General features: G+C 50.1%; 1 protein-coding gene across 1 annotated transcript in view; it reads right to left on the reverse strand.

Moving 5' to 3' along the window:
• The window catches only part of MYT1L (myelin transcription factor 1 like), a 277,105-nt gene that overhangs the window by 118,507 nt on the left and 132,390 nt on the right, over positions 1–26,208 (reverse strand). Inside the window, exons 4-6 of the mRNA XM_047746105.1 lie at positions 10,601–10,655; positions 10,394–10,427; positions 10,072–10,134 (exon numbers count right to left, since the gene is read on the reverse strand). Of these exons, the coding sequence (XP_047602061.1) occupies positions 10,072–10,134; positions 10,394–10,427; positions 10,601–10,655 (152 nt within the window). The remainder of the gene's footprint in view (positions 1–10,071; positions 10,135–10,393; positions 10,428–10,600; positions 10,656–26,208) is intronic.

A 26,208-nucleotide genomic window follows, 5' to 3' on the forward strand; every position in this document is an offset into this window, starting at 1 on the left:
GGAGGGGCTTGCCACTGCCCCAGTGCACCACGGAATCGCTCTGCATTATTTACGAACGGAATTTCTTCCAAGATGCTCATCCCCCCTCCCTGGAGCTCTAGGAGGTGCACCCACTTGTACAGGGGGCACCTCTGTGGCGGTGCGCGGACCGTTCGCTGGTGTTCGCAGCCCGCGGAGCGGCTGTTACAGGACGGGCAGTGGGTCTTCTGAGTCTGTTGACTCATCCAAGTGGAGAGCAGCGCCTCCCGCCAGCGGGAAGGGGAAGGTGCATCCCTTGAGGATACACTCTGAGGCCTGCGAGGGCTCACGGAGACACCGAGTCCAGGCAGCCCTCTGTGAGTGAGGCGGGCGAGCGCCCCTCGGGCTCCCCACGGCCCCAGGGCACATCCCTGGCCTCTCCTAGCCCAGCCTGGGCCCTTCAGTACCCTGTGCTCCTCTCAGGCCGAGGCTGCTGGGCAGAAACCGCCAGCCAGCCTCTCTGTGCGGCTCTCAGACAGCGCCCCGGCCCAGGGCATGCACACGAGGCGGGCCCGGCTTAGGGCTCCGAGTGGCCTAGGACCTCGGGATCCCTCCTGTGTGCATAACACGACACCCAGAGATGGCTCTGGAAGGGTCCCCATCCGGGGCAGGGCCAAGTCTGCCCTGACCCCGCCCCTTCCGTGCACACCGTGTCCTCGATGGTCAGTCTCACGACTCCACAGAAGGAACAGAGCAAAACGGAGGATGACTGTCCTTAGGTAGTTAGAAGTCACCCTCCTCGGCCATAGGAAGGCCCTGGGAGTGACTCCAGCGGCAGCACCATCGGGCTTATGCTTAGGGGCTGCGGGGGGACAGTCCGCTTCCTCTGGTTCCTGGAAAACGCTGAAAACACATCACGGTCACAGACAGGGCTGAAGTCTGCGCAGTGGGATGTCAGGTTGTCCTGTGGTGTCTGCCCAGGTCTGCGCTTGGTGACTAGACGTTCCGGGACCTCCCACCACCGGGGAGCCGAGAGGAGGATGGATTTGTTCAGGTAGCTTCTGGCACGTACCTGCAGACTCCACTGGACCGGATCTCCGTCTGGGGTACACACCTGTTCCTGGGGGCAGGGGTTCTCCAACTCAGGGAGCATGAGGATCTCCTGGGGAGGCAGCCAAAACAGAGAGTGCTGGGCCCCACCCCCCAGCATCTAATTCAGCAAGCCTGGGGTGGGGCTCAAGGCGTTTGCCTTTCTAGAAAGTTCCTGGGTGATACTGATGTTCTGGGTTACAGCACCCTACTTTGAGAAGCCTTGCCTCAGGGGAAGCTGACCCAGCCTCTTAGCTCCGGGGACGGGCTGGACGGTCATGAGGACGGTCATGTGTGCTGTTCAGGGATGGCTCAGGGATGGCTGAGGCCCCGCATGGAGCATGAGAGCGGAGAGGACGCTGTTGGCAGCTCTCGGGGAGTTCTTGTTTTCTCAAGTTTCTAGAAAGGCCTCCTCCTGCCTTCTCTGTCTGTGATGCGGAAGCACACGGGAGCCGAGAGCTTTGCCACGGAGGTGCTGGATGATGGAGCAGAAGCCTCCGAGTCCGGATCCCAGCCCCTGGCTTCCAGGTTACATGAGACACACAGAAACCCTTCAGAGGAAAGTCCCACAATCTCACTGAAGTAGTGCAACGTTAGAGCCAAGCGAGCACTTTTTCCCTCTGTCTTTTACTAATTCGGGCAGGAGCAGTGTGCTGGAGTTTGGGGTTGCAATCGTATTTTGGGGTCTGAGGTTTGAAGCACCATTTTCTCTTCAGGACACGAGTTTAGAGAAGGAGAAATGAGCGCTTCCCACGTCAGCCCTCGCAAGAGTCCTGGACGTGCGGGAGTCGGCAGTGACGGGGGGTGTCTGTGAGCACGGGTCACAGTGCTGCTCACCGGGCCGTCCCTCCAGAGTCATTGGTCATGATACCGAATCCAGACGCTGCAAGCTGCTCCTGGAATCCTCGCCTGGACTCCTCGCCTGAGCGCACTGGGATCTGGCGCGGGGGCTTCCCCACCCCGATCCTGTCCCCCCAACACCCAGCCACCACCCTCACTCCTTAACTTGGGGAACGTGCATCCTGCAGCATGGGGAGTCCCGTGTCGGCCCCTGCTGTCCCTGGAGGAAGAGCCACCAGCTGTGGCTGAGCCCCTCCGACCTCCTTCCTCACCACCTCAGGAGCCCGCCTCTCCACACATTCCCTCTAGAAAGTGGCCACCCTGTATTTGCCATCATCGCAACGCAGACAGTGGTGGTCAGAATGGAACTGTGGGTGTTTCGGGGGGTAAACCCAAGACAGTAACTGTGGACATACCAATTTCTAATGAATACTGTATGCCTGTTGCAAAGCCGAGTTTATATGTTAATCACGAGCTGAGAAAGAGACCAAGATTATAACTGCTACACGTAGACTTGGCCAGTACTGGTGGTGAACGTCACGTACGCACGCTTCCTGGTTTAGGCTTGCTGACACTACCTGAAAACGCCCACGGGCCTTCTCTTCGAATATGGAATTACTTCAAACATATCTAGGTTTGTCAGCGGCACAGATAAGCCCTGCAATGTGTGACATGTTTTGTTTTTCCATTTTAAACACACAGAGTCCGTCACACTGTGCTTTACCGTGTGTAATGGACCAAGCAACGGCCAGAGACCTGTCCGTCTGGGCAGACGTCCCGCGGACCAGTGCAGGCAAATTGCTTTTTCAGGATAGTGGTCAGCGAGCTTCTTAAAGACATATTGTGACAATAAAGGTTAAAAGCTACCTCAGTCTGAAAAGACCGTGCCTGAAGCTCATGTGTTTGCACATGTACAACTAAGAATCAGCCGTGAGTGACCAGTTTGGGAACCCACTTGCCCCGAGTCTACTTCACACACAGAAGTCCTGAGATCTCAAAATTTTGCCTCCATGGGCTGCCGTGCCAGCCATCAAATTGATGTTAGAATATAAACGCCCGAACTTCCGATGTATAATGCCAGTGGCAAACAGGACAAAGGACAGGCACGCCATAAAGGTCACGGACGGGGTGATGGCAGGCACAGTGACGTCTCTTCAGGAACAAGGGGGTTCTTTACTCTCGTGGGTTCATGAAGTAGAACACGGCAGACAGGCTGAGTGGCTTCGTGCACAGAATGTTTCACAAACACCCCGCAGCGCGCCTGTTGTACGGCCGCCATACATTAATTAGAGAAGCCGGCAAGCACCAACGCGTGCTCCGCACACCCCAGTGAATCCTCATTTTTCACACGCAGGGCCTTGCTAATTAAACTCAGCTTTGCAATTAAATGTGGAAAATTGTGTTAAACTTTCAAGCGTACTTAGTAAAAATTCAATTATTTTAGGGCATTTTATTTTAATGCAAATGAAATTTCCATCAATATAAAAACCGGCAAAAGGGAGGTACAAGGATCCCTGTTTCTCTCTCTGCCTTCCTCCCTGTTTCTTCTTCTTCTCCCCCCCCCCTTTTTTTTTTGGATTATAGATGCTTCTCTCACTTGCACGTCGCAATGCTCCACTATCTCTCGCCAGTACCTGGCTCTGTTCCAAGGCTTTTAGTGAGTGCTCTCTGTCAAGGCATGAATAATACAGCCCCTGGGCTGCGGGCAGAATCCAAATGAGGCGTGCACGCATCAGGAAGCAAGCCCGACTTCAGCTGCAGCACGAGCTCCCGTGAAGACGGGCGATCACTCGTCCCCGGCTGCCGCCATGACGACCACACCGGTGGGTGCAGAGCTGTACAGACGGGGGGTCTGAATGAGGAATGTGCACAACAAGCCAGGGAGAATCCGATGATTTTCTAATAAAAAAGAAAAGCTACCATTTGGAGCTTTTAATTTTAAAGTTTCAAGATCCATTGATTTGACTCTGGATTTTCTAAACTGGAGAGGATTTAAACAGAACGCCCACACCCGTCACCTAGCTCCTGGGACTTGTTGAGTGGGTGAGACTCTGACGCTAAATTTCAGGTCAAATTTCCATCAGACCCTGTGCTCCACAAGCAAATAATTTTAAAAATTGAAGTGGGGGCGCCTGGGTGGCTCAGCGGGTTAAGCCTCTGCCTTTGGCTCAGGTCATGATCCCACGGTCCTGGGATCGAGCCCCGCATCAGACTCTCTGCTCAGCAGGGAGCCTGCTTCCTCTCTCTCTCTCTCTCTCTGCCTGCCTCTCTGCCTACTTGTAATCTCTGTCAAATAAATAAATAAAATCTTTAAAAAAAAATAAAAATTGAAGTGAAGGGTAAATATAAATGAAATCCATTAAATTGCAAAAGTAAATCCAGAGGGGGACAAAATAGAGAAGTGAAGAATGAATCATCATTAGGGCTTCCTCCCTCTCCCCTGCCCGTCTCTCATTAGAGAGCTTATACAAAAATTGCTATCAGAAAAGAGTAAGCAAATCCAGTCATTTCAAATGTTCCAGCCTGTGTATAACTAGTATAAAAAAGGCTAAATTTTAAACTCCTGTACGTGGTTTAGAATTAATCTGTAAAGATGTAAATAAATTTTTATTGTTCCTATTTCTAACTGGTATTGGGAAAAATTTAAAAAAACTTTAAGAACAGTAAACTGGCCACTGTTTTGGTGATAAATTCAGTTTACAGAGGTCCACTCCTTTCTAACATTGTTTGACTTTGTCTTTACCACGGACAATGTTTTGGCACTTGGCATTTTGCTCACATCTTAGCTCAGGCAATGCTCCGGGTTAATGACGTCATCTTTTTATATCAGGTAGTTAAACCATTCAAACGATTCTAGATGAAGACTATCTGTGGGGCTTCCTGTCACCGTGTCTCCACCCTTTCTCAAGATCTCCATCCTTGATTTGGGGGACATCACCGAAAAATGCTGGGGGCCTCCCATCCTAGCCTGTGGCACTCCCCTCAGCCCGGGGATTGGGGTCTGGCTCTGCTGGGACGGACCCCCTGCACTGTGGCGTCATTCACTGCACGCATGGGGTTTTGGTGGGGTTCGCATGAGTCCCACCTGCCAACAAAGCCACAGGCCAGCAACTTCCCTAATTCCAAGTGTGCGGCATCCAGGCACTTGTTCCACACCTCCCCGCTGGAGGGACAGCTGCGTGCATGTGGGAAGCAACTTGTTTACACCCATGGGTGCCTCCAATGCTTCCAGGTCACAGTGCTTGCGCTCTGGGAGGGGACGTGGTGGGGAGGAGAGCCGAGGGAGCTTGGGAAGCTCCTGTCCCTGAACTTGGGCGACTAAGACTTTGGAAAACCCACTTAGGATGCCCAAGAGTGCATTTTCCCCTGTGCAGAGGAAGCCCTGGGTTTGGACCCACGTTCAAGATCCAAGACCGTCTCTAGCCTCCTTATGTAAGCACCGCTAAGAGAAGACTCACGCACTCAGAGGAGTGGAACGTGCTGGGCCCGGCACAAGGCCACGTGACCATGGGCCCAAAGGAAGAGGTTGGGCTCACCGCGGCCAGAGGAGCCTGCGTCAGTACTTTGGTTTCTAGCAGGAGAACTATTGCTGGCCCTGGTGGCAAAGTTCACGGTGTTTTTGTCATATTATACGCCAGTAACATAGAACCTCAGGTGGGAAAAGCAGAAGTCAGATTCACGTGTCGAGACACTAACGATGTTTCTGAAGGCAAGTGTCTGCTACACCGATGAGACCCATGAGAGGCCTGGTCCCTCCAGGGCGCAGGACAGTGACTGAGCATGGGCCGCCGCTGGTCCGTATATGGGGGTGTGGACGTGTTTATCGTGGATGCTCAGGAGCCAAAGCAAGTCTTCTAACAGATAACAGAAACCATCCTTCGTTTCTCTCGTTTTTCCTCGGCTGCCAGAAGACTCAGAACAAAATGTAAGACTATACCCAAACCTCTGATACATCCTGGGTTTCTGGTAAAATTATGTTCCTATTTCCCTTATGTTTTCCCTAATTTATCTCCTTGACTCAACTTTAAATTGTGTAGTTGTACATGTGCTTACCAGCAACCTCAAACTGTCCGTGAGCTGTGAACACAGGTAACACCACGGACAGATCACCTTCTGCCCGAGCAGACGGTTCCTGAAGCGGCGTGGACCGTCTAATAAAACACACATTAGAACATTAGCTCTACCACCTTCCCCCCATTTTTTACTGAGATCTTAAATTACAAATTCTTTTTTCACAGTATTCTTTCCTCTCGTAGATATTGCCCAGTGGTGGAGTCTCCTCTAAGCTCTAGGCCCAGTTTCTTACAGACGCACAGTCCCACCTCAGTCATACTGAGGAAATGTCACTAACAAAGCCGTCAAGTCCAGCAGCTCCCATGGGAAGCCCATGTGGCAACGAGGCCATGTGACCAGCCACGGGTCCGCGCAAGTGTATATCCCACAGAGCGACACTCGGGATTAGGGAAATTGCACTTGATTTTGATTTCCTTATTTTCTTATGCTAAAAATAAATATTAGCCTGTAGTTAGTTTTTTATAAGTTGGTATCAAATGTCCTAAAATATTTTTTAAAAATTTACACTGTAGATTTCCCCTACTTGCCTCAAATTAGTTTTTGTACGTTCAGATAAATGGATCAGTCCATATAGTATAAAACAGCTTTGTACTTGGCTATGATATGCACATAAAATGAAATTATATCCCTGAGAGGAATATATTCACTGAAGATTTTATGCTAAAAGACCGAAAGGATGCGTAATTTCATCAAAACCAAGACGCGGGCCGCCACTCTTGTCCTTTTGGCAGAGGCTGGGTCTCAGCGGGGACATGACAGCAGAGGTCACACTTGTGCTGTAGGGTGTGTGCAGGTGTGTATACAGAAGAGCTGTCAGAGGGGAGAAGCTTCCATAGCAGGAAATCTCTCAAAGCCAGAAATGATTGAAATAGTACAGACTTGAAACAGCACCAGTCATAAGATGTTAATGTATACGTGAGTCTTGTCTACTACAATAAGCACCTTTTCGGTTTGAAAAATTTAAACATCATCCCTTGGTTGAAAATCACTGTTCATATATAATCACCAGGGAAATGCAAATCAAAACCACAACGAGATACCACCAGTCAGAATGGCTAAAATTAACCATTCAGAAAAACGATCTGAGAATTTTGAAGGGGCAGGGGGGTGGGAGGTTGGGGGCACCAGGTGGTGGGTATTGTAGAGGGCACGGATTGCATGGAGCACTGGGTGTGGTGCAAAAATAATGAATACTGTTATGCTGAAAAAAAATAAAAAAATTTAAAAAAAAAAATAAAAAAATAAAATTAACCATTCAGGAAACAAAAGGTGTTGGCGAGGATGCGGAGAAAGGGGAGCCTCCTACACTGTTGGTGGGAACGCAAGCTGGTGCAGCCACTCTGGAAAACAGCATGGAGGTTCCTCAGAAAGTTGCAAATAGAGCCACCCTACAACCCAGCAATCGCACTAGTGGGTATTTACCCAAAGAAGACAAAAACACTAATTCAAAAGGATATATGCTCCCTATGCTTACGGCAGCACTGTCCACAATAGCCAAGACGCAGAAGCAGCCCCAGTGTCCATTGACAGAAGATGGGTAAAGACGTGGTGTGTACACACAATGGGCTATTATTCAGCCACAAAAAGAAAAAAATCTTACCATCTGCAACAACATGAACAGACCTAGAAGGTATTATGCTACGTAAAATAAGTCAGACAAAAGCAAATATATGTCGAATCTAAAACAAACAAACAAACAAAAAGCCAAAGAAACAACCAAACAAAAAACCAGCAACTGACTCATAGGTATAGAGAACAAACTGGTGGTTTCCAGAGGGGAGGAAGGAGGGGGAGGGGCAAAATGGGTGAAAGGGTGTGGGAGGTAGGCTTCCGGCTATGGAATAAAGAAGTCCCGGGGATGCACAGGGAATAAGGGTCAACGCTACTGTAATACAGCCATGTGGGGAGAGGCGGGGCCGCACTCATCATGTACAGGGTTGTCAAATCACCGTGTTGTAGCCCTGAAACTAACCTAGCATGGCGTGCCGACTATACCGAAGAGGAAGCCATTGATAATACGCAGACATCAACAACAAAACTCAGAAAACTTCCCTTGGTACCACACTGACACTCCTCTTGAGAACGGGCACACCAGTGACGTCAGTTCTGAGTATATTTGGTTTTACGTAACAAGTCTGTAAGCATCTCATTCTAAAACCAAGGAAACTGAAGTCTGTAAGTGTTAAATGATCTGCCCAAGCCCCCTGGACTGGCTAGCAGCCCCAGGGAAGTGAGAACCTATCCCCATCCTGGAAGATTGTTCTTCCTCCATGAGCACCACATGACTTATTCCTACGAAAATATTAGGAATTCTAGTAATTACATAGAATACGGTGCATCGTAAAAATTATGACAGCCTTTTAATTTAAACCATTTGTTGAAAAACTGTCTACATTGGCTGTTTCTGTGACCCTTCTCTGGTGTGCCACCTTCCTCACTCCCGTAAGAGCTGAGGTGTTCTGTGCTCACACCAGCACCGTGTCTCAAAGGAAAATGCAGCCTGGCTGTCTTCACACCATCTCCAAGCCAAGCTTCAGTTCCTGTTTACACAGGGACGGGACGGCACAGGGAGACCTCACAGGGACCCGGGCGCCCCCAGCTGCATGGGACACACCTGGGATAAGAATGTGCTTCAACGGATTCTTTGGAGACTTTATAGATTTTCCTGAAAAACTGTGATTAACAAATTATTCTAGCGGACATCTAATCCAAATTTTTTAGCCAACCATAATCGTATCTTTTAGTAACAGGATGGTACAGTTTAACTACTGACTAATCAAGACATGATGAAGGGAAAACTTGATTTCATTCATGGTTGGCTAAATTGTTTTTCATTGAAAATATAAGCAATGTGGTTTTAAAAATTTTTAGACTAAGAGTTTACATGCATATAACTTTATAAGACAACATAAATACTTGAAAGAAACTGTTTAACTTCAATGCTTGGTAATTTACTGTAATACACAGGACCAATAATAAAATGATAAATTAATGTTTTAAATCACAAAATTCCCTTAAAAACCGGCCTGTCATTCCTTAGTATGTAACAGAAGTCTGATAACCACTGCGTCATGGAGGCTCATTAAAATCTCTGTCTCCTTCAATGCTAGCATGGGGACTTGGGGAGTAATTTCTAATTTTTCCATTGATTTTACTGAAGGACAATCAAAATAATTGCTTGATTTCACCCATAAATTAATGCTCAGCTGAAAAGGAAATAAAACGTCAGGCAGTAAAGGAAGGTCACCCCAAGGTGTGGCCGAAAAGTCTGCTTGAGCATCTGAGCCTCCATCACGTGGGCTTGGTTCCTGATGGCTTGTTAGGACGAATGACCTTAGTCCTCGCAATCTAGTCTGTGGACGATTAGCTAGAAATGTATTACAGAGCCTGTAAACTCTCTAACTCCGCAGAACCAGCATCTTCCACTGAAAGGTACGGCTGCAGTAGTGTCACAAGAAGAAATTCCTGATAGAAAAGTCAATCTGAAGATCGATGTCTTCATGACTGTCAGCCCGAGCTGCATGACACGATTCTGCTGTGATGCCTTCCTAGCGATAATGACCCTGCCACCTGCTCTCAGAGATGTCCCCCACACCCAACTCTGTATGGACCTAAACCCCAGGATTTACAGGAATGATATAATCATCCAAGCCCCAAAGGCTCACGAGTGGGGTCTGCCTGGACATAGATCTCCAGCCCTAACCTCCCCCTGCAGACGCCCAGATGCCAGCTTGGGCTTCCTTTCCTGCCGGAAGATCAAGAAAGTCACACTCTCATTTACGCTCCGTAACTTACCAGCTGCAGCGACCAGAATGGACAAATGGGCAAGGACACGCAGGCCGTCTCCATGAAGCAGAGGGAGGTTCTTAGCATGCTGCTGCGTGTGTGGGAAAATGAGTTTAAGGCTGCTCGTAATTTGTGTTATCTTATGTGTTATCAAATTCTGCCTGGAAACCATGCACGTGACGTCAAAGGCTGAGTTCACATCAGAGAGGAGAAAAGACAACACTCGCTGTTTCCCAAGAACACCCCCTACTCAAGGTCACCCTTTGGTCTGGGTCCCTAGACAAGCCGGTATACACAGCTCATTGTGAAAAAGGTGGTCATTACCTTCTGTGTCTTGCGTATTTGCCACTGACGTGACCACTGCCATCACAGCCAGGTGTGGGACAGCTGCAAAGGGAAAGAGGGAATTATATATACGGGGCCATGCTGCTCGGAGGGGGGTGGCCGAGTGCTTGGGGAGCGTCAGGAGGGAGGACGCCCAGAGAGAAATTGGGGAGCAACTAGGGGTGCTTTTAGTCGGCAGGTCTTCCATCAGAGCAGCCTGGCAGGGCAAGCCCCCGGTGAGCCCAGGAGAGCCATCTGCCTGTTCCGAGGCTGGGTTTTCTCGGTTGTTAATGGGGACGCGTTTTGCCCCCCGAGAACTGACCTGAAGAGCTCTTGTACAGCTGGTTCCACGGGAACTGCAGAGAGATGGAAAAGAGATCGAGCATTATCATCTCTCACAATCCCCGGTCCCGCAGAACGCTATTGAGGGTAGGGTCAGAGCAGGGGTCCGGACGGACGGGGCACATGGCTCCCCAGGATGAAACGGACCCCGAAGGGCTTCCTGGGGCCTGGGGACGCACGGACATACCTCGAACCCCTTTGGACCGTGTGCGATGACGCTTCTCCTCGGCGTCCACCTCCATCTGTGGAGAGATGGGCAGGCGGTCAGGGCATGGCTCCCGCACGTGAAGGCCCGCAGGACACAGCCGAGCCCCGGCATTTTGGCGGCGGTGGGGGAGCCCTGTATGAGAGGCGTGGGGGAGGGAGGCATCCAGCGAGCTATCTGTGTTACTTAAAACACCAAGCAGACCTGCACCGCGCAGGAATGCTTCGTCCCAGGGCCCCACCCTGCGCGCCGGGGCCACCTCCGATAAAGCCTCAGGAGCAGACACTTTACGCTTTGCAAAGATGCATCAGGATGGGTCTGGCTTAATTCTGAGCTGCCTCGTTTGTACTGAGAACATAAGAGATAGATGTGATGTGTGCAGGAAGGTTCGTACATGCTGTCTGGAACCGAAAGGCTAATCTGGTCACACCATTAGGAGAAGTGGGAGCAGGAGGAGGACGTGTTGAACCTGGGCCAACTCCGGCTGTTTGGTTTTGGACGCAGTCGCTGCCCGCTGTGGTCTGAGGTGCTTGGATGGGTCCCAGGGACACGGGCCCTCTGCTAGGAATGGACACAGCTCACACTTCGGCAATGACAAAGCATTTTCCTGTATCACCTTACCGGGTCCTCACAACAATTTTGTGAGAAAAATATCTCTGTTGTCCCTAATTTATAGGTGTGACCTGCCCAACGTCATCCAAGTAGAATTTTCGGTCCAGGACCCTGAAACCCAGCCACTGGCTCACACATCATGTTTTTTTTTTTTTTTTTTTTTTTTTTTTTAACATTTTCTTAATTCACTTATTGACAGAGATGACAAGTAGGCAGAGGCAGCAGAGGGAAAGAGGTGAAACAGGCTCCCCTCCGAGCAGAGAGCCCGAGCGGGGCTCGATCCCACGACCCTGGGACCATGACCTGAGCCGAAGGCAGAGGCTTAACCCACTGAGCCACCCAGGCGCCCTTCACACATCATCTTTAAGCCAAGGGACCCCTGCGGGACAGGTGGCCGTGGGGCCGTGTACCGACACAGCAAATATTCCCACACGTGTGAGTCAGTTCCATACGGCGAAGCTGAGCGCTGGGAGAATTCCGCTCCACACGGCAGACGGGCTGGCGAGAGAAAAGCCACAAGGATGACCTCCTCCCATCACAAGGACAGGACGCCTCCCCCATCTGTGACGTCCTCGCCCATCCAAGGTCCCCCGAGGCAGAAGACCAGGGCACCTCAAAATGTCTCCCAAGCACAGGTCACTTCCCCCACACGTCAGGACGAGGGGTCACGACCAGGTGCAGAAAGGTCGTGAGGCGTCAGGGCTCCGTCAGACCCCGAGGGGCGGTGCGCGGGCCGCTCTGCCTTACGACAAGCTGCTTGCAAGGCACGGTCCTCTAGAGGGGACACCAAGGAGCCCTGGCGCGGGCCTGGCAGCCCCCGACGGAGCGTTCCTGACGACCGACCACCGAGTTAGTGTTTGCTCTGCTGTGTGCGGAACCCAGCAGCGGCCAAGGAGAACCCCTGAAGGAAGAGCAGCTCACGGAAGGGGCCTCACAGCTTCTCCCGGAGCCGCTGTGCAGGCTGCGCACCACTCAACAAAACCGGAACTTGAGGGAGGGAAGAGCCCGGGTGAGGCGCGTCCCTGAGGAAACGCTTCGCAGGGAAAGCTGTGGGGTTTCAGGAGGGCCGTCGGGTGGGGCGCCTGGGGGGCTCCGTGGGTTGAGCCTCTGCCTTCGGCTAAGGTCACGATCGCAGGGTCCTGGGATCCAGCCCCGCTCGGGCTCTCTGCTCAGCAGGGAGCCTGCTTCCCTCTCTCTCTCTCTGTCTGCCTCTCTGCCTGCTTGTGATTTCTGTCAAATAAATAAATAAAATCTTTAAAAAAAAAAAAAAAAAAGAAGGGCCATCGGAAAAAGGAAGATTGCATTTTCTCCGTGTGGAGACTCCGGCGGCCAAGCTGTTGCACGGAGAGTGAGGGCGTCTGTTTTCTGGGGCGCGGGCCGGCTGGGGAGGCAGGACGAGCAAGGGGACACAGGCTTGCTGTGCAGTGTGGGGCCAGGGCCACAGGGAGGGGGCGCAGGAGGTGCTCCGGGGCCGGGCTGACCCGGGCGGGTCTCTGCTGACCCAGCGGGTGTTACGGAACACGGGCTGGGAGGTGCCCCACAAGGGCATTTTAGGAAAAAACCGATCAGCGGCCGCTGGAGAGCAGGTGCAGGGAGCAGGAGCATGCGGCGGGCGAGCGGAGATCGGAGGACCCCCATGCCGGCCTCCGTGGGCGACAGCTCACTCCGGGAAAGCAGGCGTCCAGGGAAGAGAGACGGGGAAGCAGCACTTGAGAAACAGGTCAAGGAAAGTCAGCGTGACGCAGCAGCTCGTGGCCCCTCTTCTGGTGACCTGCCCCTCCTCTACTGTTTCCACACAGCCGGAACGCTGAGGGCAGGCAGGCTTTGACGCTCTGTGGAGAGCGTCCACAGCACCCGCTGGGATCACGTCGGGGCTCCAAAATCACTCCTCTGCGCGGGTACGGTTTCCCAACACTGCAAAACGGTAGCAGAGCAGATCGGGTTCCCACGGCGTGAGGCCAGCGAGTACTAGCATTCAGGACAGTCATGGGGAAGAGTCCGTGTCACACTCCGCCTCACTGTGCGCCCATCACAGGAAGGACCAGGGATGCAGAGATGATGTGGTGGAACCCTATTCTTGAGGGAAGTCAAGCTGTGTGCTAATCTGGAGCTAGAGGAGAGCAGTGGGGGCTCTTCTTGCTGGGGCAGGAGGACCCTGGCGGTGCTGTGTCTGACCCATTCTGCGAGAGAAAGAGGGCCCTCCTGGGTGGAAGTTTGAGCTGAGTTTTCAAGGTTAATTGCAAGTTTGAGGTTTAAAGTGGGGGGCATGTTCCAGGCAGAGGGGAGGGGATGTGCAAAGACCCTGGGGTTTGCAGGTACATTCTGGGGCCCCGAGGAGGGACAGGGCTCAGAGTGTAGGCCACTCGGTGCCTTCCAGGAGCACCATGGACAGGTCACCGTGTGCCCTCCACAGCCTCTGATGGCAAACCTGCATTTAGAGCCTCACCCCCCGCCCCGTACTGGCTGTAACTCAGGACAGAACTTGTCACCAAGGGGGCTGAGGCTGCCGCTCCTCTGTGGGTCTGATATTGAAACACTTGGCCTTGTTAGCTAATTGCTCATATGGTTGCGTAAGAATTATTTTATTTTTTATGTTTCGATTTTTAACCCATTTTTTTACATATAGAAGGACAACCTTATTTCCTTCCAGATACAGTTACCTCTGCCACTAATCACTCATTAAGACACAAACTCCTTCCCCAGCACCCTGCAACAGCCTTCCTGGGGTGCGCTGGCCGGACCCGGGACTGCAGCGGCCCCCTGGCCACTCCTGTCCCCGCCGGTTCCAGGCTCATCCTGTGTGAAGTTTCAGCCTCTCAAATGTGTTCTGCTCCATGTGTGGGTTCCTTGTACTTCGTAAGACAGTCCTGCAAAACACCCAACGCACAGGACACACGAAGCAAATGGGGGTTTTCTTTCTCCATCTGCCCAGGAACTCAAAACGGAAGAGCTCGAAGTGGTTTGCGTTTTGCATTGACTCCGTGCTTCAGGGCGCGGACGCCGGCGGGCTCAGATGAAGCGGAAAGCGTGGAAGTCATCACCAGAGCTGAAGGAGCGTTTCCATCCCCGATGTGTACACCGACCAGTGTGTGGCCGAAGGTCGCCCGACACCACATGCTCGTCCACACGTCAGCCTCTTCAGGGACCCTGGGCCTGCCCGCCACCCCCACAGGTGGGCTTCTGAGGTCCCACGGCTGTCCCTCTGCAGGCGGCCACCCTTGGATGCGTCCTGGAAGACTGTTCTTCTGGGGCCCTGAGACCCCGGCAGGAGCTCTGGGGACGACACCATGATGGCATGAACACGTTTGCGCTTCCCGGGGCCAGAGACCGTGGACGCCGCTGTCACGGCTCGGGTGACACGCCTCACCAGGAGACCACACTGAGACAGCGAGCCCTCCCGCCTGCCTGGAGAGAGCACTTGCGTCTGTAAGTCTGGTGCCTGTGTTTAGGGTAACGAGAGGCTTCTCTTAGGAGCCGGAAGGGGTTTTATACTTAAAGCAAAGTCTCCAATGTCAGACATTTGCTTTAGAACCCACAGAAGTCACCAGACGACCGAAGAGCGAGCGAGCTATTTACAACACGGACAGTTTGCACTCGCAGTCAGGACCGAGTGTGTAACTTTACCCCGGCCCCACCCCAAGCGCACGCTTCCGTCAGGCTGAGGCCTCATGAAGATGACGGGATACTAACCTCGGCAAAAACTCATACGTCCGTTAACGTTCTGTCCGCGCTTGGAGGCCGCTTCCCAGCAGCAAGCAGCTCTTCGGGCCACAGCAGCGAGCCCCGGGGAGGGGCACCGGGGGTTCTGGCTCTGCGGGATCCGCTGACAGCCCCCCCGCACCCTGCACACCTGCAGCCCGCCCCCTCGGGCAGGGTCCCCTGACGCGGGGCTCGGACGGGACACAGCTGAGCCCGGGTGCTCTCCCCCGGAGCTGCCCCTCCGTTATTCAGGAAGCAATTACTCATTTTGTCAATTAGCCAGACCCCACCTTTCACCGCCTGCAGCTTGGCACTGGGTCATCTCGCTCATTAGCACCGTCAGGAGGACTGGGCTGCGCGAGCAGGAGGTGGAGCTCGCTGACTAAGACGTGTGACTCGCGAGGACGTCAGAGAAGCCAGAGCATCCGCCAGACCCAAGAGTGCAGATCAGACCGCGTGCCCGTGTTTGTTCCCCCGTCCGTGTCCCCACACAGACTCAGGGACGTCTCTGCTCCTAAAATACCGTCTGTAAGATCGGCAAGAATCATTCCACGACCTCGTCGCCTTGAAGAGGTTCTACAGCAACGGAAACGCGTTTCCCCTGACGCGACTAAGCGTCCCGGTTTTAGTGAACCTAATGGAGTGCAAATACATTAAATTTCAGGAGTTCTGTCCAGTGTTTATAGTGAGCGCCAGGATGGCATATTGTTAAGAAGTTGCCAAGTTAGGAGAGACAGACAGGTCACGTGCCTGGTTTGCGGCTATCTCTGTGGCCGCTGTTCAACCCCGCAGGATGGAAATGAGGAAAGACAGGGCAGGTAAGTCAGGTGAGAGAGTCTTGGCTCGTCTGCTCCCACTTTTCCTTTTCCTTCCCGAACTTTCTCAGTGAAGACTGGCAACCAGTGAAGCCGTCCTCAGCAGGAGGCCTGGGCCCCAGGCCCGTGGCCTCGTCCCCCCATCACCTTAGTCCGCGTGCTTGGAGAGTGGAAGTTTGGCACTGTCGGCGCAGGAGAGAGGAAATGGGAAATAGGACTGGTGTGAGCAGAGGAGAAAATGCAGGTGCAGCGAAGCCCCCTCCGCCTGGGGCCACAGCGCGGAGTGTACCACAGTGACCCAGAAGGGAGCCCAGCTCCACAGGACCGGGTCAGACAAGTCACCCACTGTGGGGACGCAGGATATCATAGAAATGAACCTATCTGAAGCTCACTAGAATGAGAAGATTTGGGGGCTCATTATGGTGTGAACTCATCATTGAGTTTAAGAAGGTGGAGCACAAAAAAATTCAGAACGTCATTACCAAAACGTGGCTCCGTGAAACCAACCATCACAACGGCCACAGGGCAGGGAAGCAGCAGCCTTGCTCTCTTTGCCAGTTCCCTGTCATCAGGCCCTAGAAAGGTAGATGTTCATGCACAAAAGCAAGTCAAGTTTTGATGGTAAAGTGTCATGCTGTTCTCGGACTCCTGTCTCCACTGACAGCCTCTGCTAGTTGGTCCCCAGATGGAGGCTCCCAGCAGCCGCTGTAGGTGTGGATGCTCAGCTGTGAGGTGGGAGAATATGGAAGCCGGGGGGCAAGCGGGGCGTCTGTAATGAGGGCCCGTGTTTTGCTTGGTCTTGCGAGAACTCTGGGAGACCCGTCCTCACCATCCCACACTGAGTGCACCCGGGCCATGCAGGCGGATGCCGCTTGAGTGCTGTGAGAGGAGGGGCCACATTTTCAAAAGAAAAAGTATAGATTTGTGGCCTGACAAGTGACAATGATGTCGTCTCCTGAAGGACAAGAGCGGTCTGGAGGCAAGACTCAAAGCTGGATTCCTGGACCTTCTCGGATATCCAGGGTCTTTTCTGGCACACGGAGCTGGGACAGCTCCAGTCAGAGCAGCCTTGGAAACGTGGGACGCGTGCTTGCTCTCAGGGCTCGAAACTGTCACCCTGGGTGATAACACTGGGGAACCCCAGAAGGAAATCCTGCGGGCAGCAAGGGCCACACACTTAATCCACGTCTGCAACTGGTTTGGGACTGAACATGTGAAAAATAACACAACGTTATGCTAGGTGCCTGGGTGGCATAGTCAGTTGAGAGTCCAACCCTTGATTTTGGCTCAGGCCCTGACCGCAGGGTCGTGACTGTACTCAGCAGGGACCCTGCTTGAGACTGTCTCTCCCTCTGCCCGTCCCCCACTCTCGTTCACTCTCCCCTGTCTCTCTCTAAAACAAGTAAATCTTTAAAAATAATAAAAATAAGGAGGAGGAGTCAAGAAGGCGGAGAAGTAGCAGCTGAGACTACTTCGGGTAGCGGGAGATCAGCTAAATAGCTTATCTAAAGATTGCAAACACCTACAAATCCAACGGGAGATTGAAGAGAAGAAGAACAGCAATTCTAGAAACAGAAAATCAACCACTATCTGAAAGGTAGGACTGGCGGAGAAGTGAATCCAAAGCGACGGGAAGATAGACCGCGGGGGGAGGGGCCGGCTCCCGGCGAGCGGCGAAGCAACGGAGCACAAAATCGGGACTTTTAAAAGTCTGTTCCGCTGAGGGACATCGCTCCAGAGGCTTAACCTGGGTGAAGCCCGGGCGGGGTCAGCATGGGCTCAGGTCCCACAGGGTCACAGAAGGATCGGGGGTGTCTGAGTGTCGCAGAGCTCACCGGTATTAGAACGGGGAAGCCGGCTGCAGAGACAGAGCCGAGGAGTGACTCTCAGCTCGGGGTTGCCGTGAACCGGTCGCAGGCTCGGTCAGCTCGGAGCGCGGCCGGAGGCCAGGGTGACGGGAGTCATTGGGCGCTGTTCTCTGGGGGCGCACTGAGGAGTGGGGCCCCGGGCTCTCAGCTCCTCCGGGCCGGACACCGGGAGGCCGCCATCTTCATTCCCGCCCTCGGGACTCTATGGAAAGCGCTCAGGGAACAAAAGCTCCCGAAATCAAACCCAGCAAACCCGAGCGGATTACTCAGCGGGGCCCCGGGTAAGGGCGGTGCAACTCCGCCTGGGGCAAAGACGCTTGAGAATCACTACAACAGGCCCCTCCCCCAGAAGATCAATGGGAAACCCAGCCAGGACCAAGTTCACCTACCAAGGAGTGCAGGTTCAATACCAAGGAGAGCGGCAGAATTCCAGAGGAGAAGAAAACAAAGCACGGAACTCATGGCTTTCTCCCCATGATTCTTTAGCCTTGCAGTTAATTTAATTTTTTTTTTCTTTTTCAATTTTTTTTCTCTTCTTCTGCTAAATTTTTTTAACTTTTAACGTTTTCGTTTTTAACGTTTTTAAAATAGTTTATCTAATATATATATATAGATAGATAGATATATTTTCCTTTTTATATTTTTTATCGGCTTTCTTTTTTTAATAGGTTATTTTTTTTTCTTTCTGAACCCCTTTTTGTCCCCTTTCTCCCCCTCACGATTTGGGATCTCTTCTGATTTGGCTAAGGCATATTTTCCTGGGGTTGTTGCCACCCTTTTAGTATTTTACTTGCTCCTTCATATACTCTTATCTGGACAAAATGACAAGGCGGAAAAATTCACCACAAAAAAAAGAACAAGAAGCAGTACCAAAGGCTAGGGACCTAATCAATACAGACATTGGTAATATGCCAGAACTAGAGTTCAGAATGATGATTCTCAAGGTTCTAGCCGGGCTTGAAAAAGGCATGGAAGATATTGAAGCAACCCTCTCGGGAGATATAAAAGCCCTTTCTGGAGAAATAAAAGAATTAAAATCTAACCAAGTTGAAATAAAAAAAGCTATTAATGAGGTGCAATCAAAAATGGAGGCTCTCACTGCTAGGATAAATGAGGCAGAAGAAAGAATTAGTGATATAGAAGGCCAAATGACAGAGAATAAAGAAGCTGAGCAAAAGAGGGACAAACAGCTACTGGACCATGAGGGCAGAATTCGAGAGATAAGTGACACCATAAGACGAAACAACATTAGAATAATTGGGATTCCAGAAGAAGAGGAAACAGAGAGGGGAGCAGAAGGTATGTTGGAGAGAATTATTGGAGAGAATTTCTCCAATATGGCAAAGGGAACAAGCATCAAAATCCAGGAGGTTCAGAGAACCCCCCTCAAAATCAATAAGAATAGGTCCACATCCCGTCACCTAACAGTAAAATTTACAAGTCTTCGTGACAAAGAAAAGATCCTGAAAGCAGCCCGGGAAAAGAAGTCTGTAACGTACAATGGTAAAAATATTAGATTGGCAGCAGACTTATCCACAGAGACCTGGCAGGCCAGAAAGAGCTGGCATGGTATATTCAGAGTACTAAATGAGAAAAACATGCAGCCAAGAATACTATATCCAGCTAGGCTATCATTGAAAATAGAAGGAGAGATTAAAAGCTTCCAGGACAAACAAAAACTGAAAGAATTTGCAAATACCAAACCAGCTCTACAGGAAATATTGAAAGGGGTCCTCTAAGCAAAGAGAGACCCTAAAAGTAGTAGATCAGAAAGAAACAGAGACAATATACAATAACAGTCACCTTACAGGCAATACAATGGCACTAAATTCATATCTCTCAATACTTACCCTGAATGTTAATGGGCTAAATGCCCCAATCAAAAGACACAGGGTATCAGAATGGATAAAAAAACAAAACCCATCTATATGTTGCCTACAAGAAACTCATCTTAAACCCGAAGACACCTCCAGGTTTAAAGTGAGGGGGTGGAAAAGAATTTACCATGCTAATGGACATCAGAAGAAAGCAGGAGTGGCAATCCTTATATCAGATCAATTAGATTTTAAGCCAAAAACTATAATAAGAGATGAGGAAGGACACGATATCATACTCAAAGGAACTGTCCAACAAGAAGATCTAACAATTTTAAATATCTATGCCCCTAACGTGGGAGCAGCCAACTATATAAACCAATTAATAACAAAATCAAAGAAACACATCGACAAGAATACAATAATAGTAGGGGATTTTAACACTCCTCTCACTGAAATGGACAGATCATCCAAGCAAAAGATCAACAAGGAAATCAAGGCCTTAAATGACACACTGGACCAGATGGACATCACAGATATATTCAGAACATTTCATCCCAAAGCAACAGAATACACATTCTTCTCTAGTGCACATGGAACATTCTCCAGAATAGATCACATTCTTGGTCCTAAATCAAGTCTCAACCGGTATCAAAAGATTGGGATCATTCCCTGCATATTTTCAGACCACAATGCTCTAAAGCTAGAACTCAATCACAAGAGGAAATTTGGAAAGAACCCAAATACATGGAGACTAAACAGCATCCTTCTAAAGAATGAATGGGTCAACCAGGAAATTAAAGAAGAATTGAAAAAATTCATGGAAACAAATGATAATGAAAACACAACGGTTCAGAATCTGTGGGACACAACAAAGGCAGTCCTGAGAGGAAAATATATAGCGGTACAAGCCTTTCTCAAGAAACAAGAAAGGTCACAGGTACACAACCTAACCCTACACCTCAAGGAGCTGGAGAAAGAACAAGAAAGAAACCCTAAACCCAGCAGGAGAAGAGAAATCATAAAGATCAGAGCAGAAATCAATGAAATAGAAACCAAAAAAACAATAGAACAAATCAACCAAACTAGGAGCTGGTTCTTTGAAAGAATTAATAAGATCGAAAAACCCCTGTCCAGACTTATCAAAAAGAAAAGAGAAAGGACCCAAATAAATAAAATCATGAATGAACGAGGAGAGATCACAACTAACACCAAAGAAATACAGACAATTATAAGAACATATTATGAGCAACTCTACGCCAACAAATTTGACAATCTGGAAGAAATGGATGCATTCCTAGAGACATATAAACTACCACAACTGAACCAGGAAGAAATGGAAAGCCTGAACAGACCCATAACCAGTAAGGAGATTGAAACAGTCATCAAAAATCTCCAAACAAACAAAAGCCCGGGGCCAGATGGCTTCCCGGGGGAATTCTACCAAACATTTAAAGAAGAACTAATTCCTATTCTCCTGAAACTGTTCCAAAAAATAGAAATAGAAGGAAAACTTCCAAACTCATTTTATGAGGCCAGCATCACCTTGATCCCAAAACCAGACAAGGATCCCATCAAAAAAAGAGAACTACAGACCAATATCCTTGATGAACACAGATGCAAAAATTCTCGCCAAAATACTGGCCAATAGGATTCAACAGCACATTAAAAGGATTATTCACCACGACCAAGTGGGATTTATTCCAGGGCTGCAAGGTTGGTTCAACATCCGCAAATCAATCAATGTGATACAACACATTAATAAAAGAAAGAACAAGAACCATATGATACTCTCCATAGATGCTGAAAAAGCATTTGACAAAGTACAGCATCCCTTCCTGATCAAAACTCTTCAAAGTGTAGGGATAGACGGCACATACCTCAATATTATCAAAGCCATCTATGAAAAACCCACCGCAAATATCATTCTCAATGGAGAAAAACTGAAAGCTTTTCCGCTAAGGTCAGGAACACGGCAGGGATGTCCCTTATCACCACTGCTATTCAACATAGTACTAGAAGTCCTAGCCTCAGCAATCAGATAACAAAAGGAAATTAAAGGCATCCAAATTGGCAAAGAAGAAGTCAAACTATCACTCTTTGCAGATGATATGATACTATATGTGGAAAACCCAAAAGACTCCACTCCAAAACTGCTAGAACTTGTACAGGAATTCAGTAAGGTGTCAGGATATAAAATCAATGCACAGAAATCAGTTGCATTTCTCTACACCAACAACAAGACAGAAGAAAGAGAAATTAAGGAGTCCATCCCATTTACAATTGCACCCAAAACTATAAGATACCTAGGAATAACCCTAACCAAAGAGACTAAGAATCTATACACAGAAAACTATAAAGTACTCATGAAAGAAATTGAGGAAGACACAAAGAAATGGAAAAATGTTCCATGCTCCTGGATTGGAAGAATAAATATTGTGAAAATGTCTATGCTACCTAAAGCAATCTACACATTTAATGCAATTCCTATCAAAGTACCATCCATTTTTTTCAAAGAAATGGAACAAATAATCCTAAAATTTATATGGAACCAGAAAAGACCTCGAATAGCCAAAGGAATATTGAAAAAGAAAGCCAAAGTTGGTGGCATCACAATTCCGGACTTCAAGCTCTTTTACAAAGCTGTCATCATCAAGACAGCATGGTCCTGGCACAAAAACAGACACATAGATCAATGGAACAGAATAGAGAGCCCAGAAATAGACCCTCAACTCTATGGTCAACTCATCTTCGACAAAGCAGGAAAGAATGTCCAATGGAAAAAAGACAGCCTCTTCAATAAATGGTGTTGGGAAAATTGGACAGCCACATGCAGAAAAATGAAATTGGATCATTTCCTTACACCACACACGAAAATAGACTCAAAATGGATGAAGGACCTCAATGTGAGAAAGGAATCCATCAAAATCCTTGAGGAGAACACAGGCAGCAACCTCTTCGACCTCAGCCACAGCAACATCTTCCTAGGAACATCACCAAAGGCAAGGGAAGCAAGGGCAAAAATGAACTATTGGGATTTTATCAAGATCAAAAGCTTTTGCACAGCAAAGGAAACAGTGAACAAAACCAAAAGACAACTGACAGAATGGGAGAAGATATTTGCAAATGACTTATCAGATAAAGGGCTAGTGTCCAAAATCTATAAAGGACTTAGCAAACTCAACACCCAAAGAACAAATAATCCAATCAAGAAATGGGCAGAGGACATGAACAGACATTTCTGCAAAGAAGACATCCAGATGGCCAACAGACACATGAAAAAGTGCTCCATATCACTCGGCATCAGGGAAATACAAATCAAAACCACCATGAGATATCACCTCACACCAGTCAGAATGGCTAAAATTAACAAGTCAGGAAATGACAGATGCTGGCGAGGATGCGGAGAAAGGGGAACCCTCCTACACTGTTGGTGGGAATGCAAGCTGGTGCAACCACTCTGGAAAACAGCATGGAGGTTCCTCACAATGTTGAAAATAGAACTACCCTATGACCCAGCAATTGCACTGCTGGGTATTTACCCTAAAGATACAAACATAGTGATCCGAAGGGGCACGTGCACCCGAATGTTTATAGCAGCAATGTCTACAATAGCCAAACTATGGAAAGAACCTAGATGTCCATCAACAGACGAATGGATAGAGAAGATGTGGTATATATACACAATGGAATACTATGCAGCCATCAAAAGAAATGAAATCCATCTGCGACGACGTGGATGGAACTAGAGGGTATCATGCTTAGCGAAATAAGTCAATCAGAGAAAGACAACTATCATATGATCTCCCTGATATGAGGGAGAGGAGATGCAACATGGGGGGTCGAGGGGGTAGGAGAAGAGTAAATGAAACAAGATGGGATTGGGAGGGAGACAAACCATAAGTGACTCTTAATCTCACAAAACAAACTGAGGGTTGATGGGGGGAGGGCGTTGGGAGAGGGGGTGGGGTTATGGATATTGGGGAGGGTATGTGCTATGGTGAGTGCTGTGAAGTGTGTAAACCTGGCGATTCGCAGACCTGTACCCCTGGGGATAAAAATATATGTTTATAAAAAATAAAATTTAAAAAATAATAAAAACAAAAGTAATGCAACAATTCCTAAGCAAAATCCTAAAAAATGCGCAATCACTGACATGATGGCTGGCAATAAAAATTCCTGAACAGGAGCCCCTGAGGGGAAACGTGTCATCTCGACCCAGGAATTGTGAGAGGATGGTGCTGGGGTGCCGTGTACTGGGGCGGCAGCACAGAGGGCCCCGTGCCAAGCCCAGGGCATCGCAGATGAACCAGCCTGTGTGTCGGGGGGACAGGGCTGGGCCTGGCAGAGGCGAGAGAGCTCCCCCAAGCCCTCCGACAGCAGCAGAGAGGACCGGCAAACAGAGCAGGTCTTTCCCTGGAGGCACGTGGGCACGTGGCGAAAGGCTCGCAGGCTAACAGCAGGCACCTCTATGTTTTGGTAAAAGCAAATTAATGAATGAAGGAAGGAATTACAGGGAGCTAATGCTTCGCTTGGTCAGCGCGATTATTTAATTACTGTTTGTTAATAATTTGATTACAGTTTTAAACCTTCTGTAATATAAATAAAGAGCTGAGCAGAGAAATATCTCCCCCCCACCACCACGAGGAAGGAGACTCCTCTGCTTCTCTACAAGCGTGCAGGGCACCACGAGTGGTGCTGCCGCGGCCACGGAGGTCTGTGTGCACACGCACTGGACTGCACGCGGGGGCAATGGCCGTGGCCACGGAGGTTTGTGTGCACACGCACTGGACTTCCTGTCGGCAGGAAGCTGAAGGCTCTGAGGAGACTTCTACTACCTCTGAGGCTGGGGGTCAGCTTGTCAGGAGCCCAGGGTGTCCTTGGCCAAACGACACTTCCTCTCAGCCACGTGGGGGCCGGTGACCCTAGTGGAGCATTTGAAACAAACCCAAATTTTGAGGTTTCTAGGTGACTCCAGGGAGCTAAAGGCAGTGGCTTTTAACAAATAACTCCTGTTGGATGTCACTCTTATTGGGTGACCTGGCAATTTTTTATCCGTAAAAAGTCTGCTTTCCAGTTTCTATCGCCTGTCACCACGGTGACGAAGCCCGACAGCCCCGAGGGCCGGTTCCGGGGGCAGAGCAGCAGGGTGTGTCTCGGCTGATGGGCTCCGGAGGCCCCAGGGAGCGCAGGGGCACCCAGCTCTGGGAGCTCCCTCCCAGCCAAGGAGGCCGGAGCTTAGCTCGTGTTTCACTACGGTGCTCGCAGCCCAGCGAGGTCTTTCCTCTCACGCTCGGAACAGCCTAGCCGGAGGGTGCCTGTTTCCAGAGGTTGAGTCAAAAGGTCAAATCCGGGGCCCTTCAAATACTATTTTTTAATTTTATTTTTAAATACTATTTTTTGGCAAAAACTATTGCTCTTTTGGCCCCAAATGAAAAAAAAACAGAAACCCGCATCTGTGTTGGAAACTGGGTTTGTGGATTTGAGTTTGTTTCTATTATTGCTGACCACTTTGTCCTGACAGCAAGTTCTGGAAGGAAAATGCCAAGAGTCAGAGTTTAGGACAGAGGGCATGAACCTTACGGCCTGAGAATCAGGAGGCGGGCCCCGTAGTGCTGTGCCAGGTTCCCAGTGCTTAACACATCAAGCTAATACCTAAAACTCTGGAGACTTTATATCCAAATCTGGATTCCTGATTTTTCTGGAAAAATAGGAGGGTCTGGAAACACTGCCCAGCCAGCTAGAGAAACAGCTTTCCCACGACAGCCACCACGGCCTGAATGCCTCTTCCAGCCTGTTCCCTGCTATGGCTTGGCCCACCATCAGGCATGGGCTGTTTCTCTCTGTAGTGGCAGCTCCGTTGGGCTGGGCCTGGGAGGGCTGGGTGCCCCGTGTGTGAGCTGCCCAACTGTCCTGCTCCTGCCTGGTGGTCTCTGCCCTCGGGCATACCCGAGTCTAAGGAAAGCAAGGCAGCGCATCTACGTCCCAGGGCCTGGAAGAGTCATGGCTATGGGAGGATCTCATGGAAATCTGCAGAATGCACTTCCCGTCCTGGCTCTCAAGACTGGGCCACGGACACACCCCGCTTCTGTAGGCCGTGGAGCAGGGCCCGTGGCGCCTGTGGCGGCTGAACCTCCGCCTGCCTGGCCTCTCTGGCGGCCAGCTGGGTCTCCGGCTCAGGAACTTTGGCTCCAAGTTTAATAATTCAGTTTTCTCTCCACCCCTCTTCTTGGAGTCAGTTTTCTTTAATTTCCCCTTGTTTTTTCTGTAAGTTATTGCAAACAAGCATGCACAGATGTTGTGGTGCTTTTCATAGGAATCACAGCCTGTCGTGGCTGCTTGTTTCCTCTTCTGTCCTCCCCTCCAGGCACGGGCACTGCCAGGGCCTCCCAGTGCCGGCACACAGCAGGGCCTGACCCAGGAGCATGGGTCAGGGGGGTACATGTGAGACGAGGGTCTTCTGAACATCGGTGGGTCTGTCTCTCCTACAGTAGACAGGAAGCACGGTTCCCGAAGCCTGCCCGCTGCCCGGAAGGGAGGGCTGGCCACGTCAGGGCCTTCTGTGTCAGCAGTGGTCCCTGCTCATCTCCGGGGACACGCATCTCAGAGGCAGGTGGCCGGCGGTGTGACGGCTGCTCCACGTTTACTAACCGTGAGAAGCTGGGCACAGTCCCGTTTGTGGATCGTGCTTCTCTCTTCTGTGAAGTTCCTACTTATCTCCCTGGGCTGCTGAGAGGCTTGAATAAAGTCATTCCGTGAGAGAACCATGCACAGTGCCTGGT

Source organism: Lutra lutra, chromosome 9 (genome assembly GCF_902655055.1).
Source record: "Lutra lutra chromosome 9, mLutLut1.2, whole genome shotgun sequence".
Classification (NCBI taxonomy): domain Eukaryota; kingdom Metazoa; phylum Chordata; class Mammalia; order Carnivora; family Mustelidae; genus Lutra; species Lutra lutra.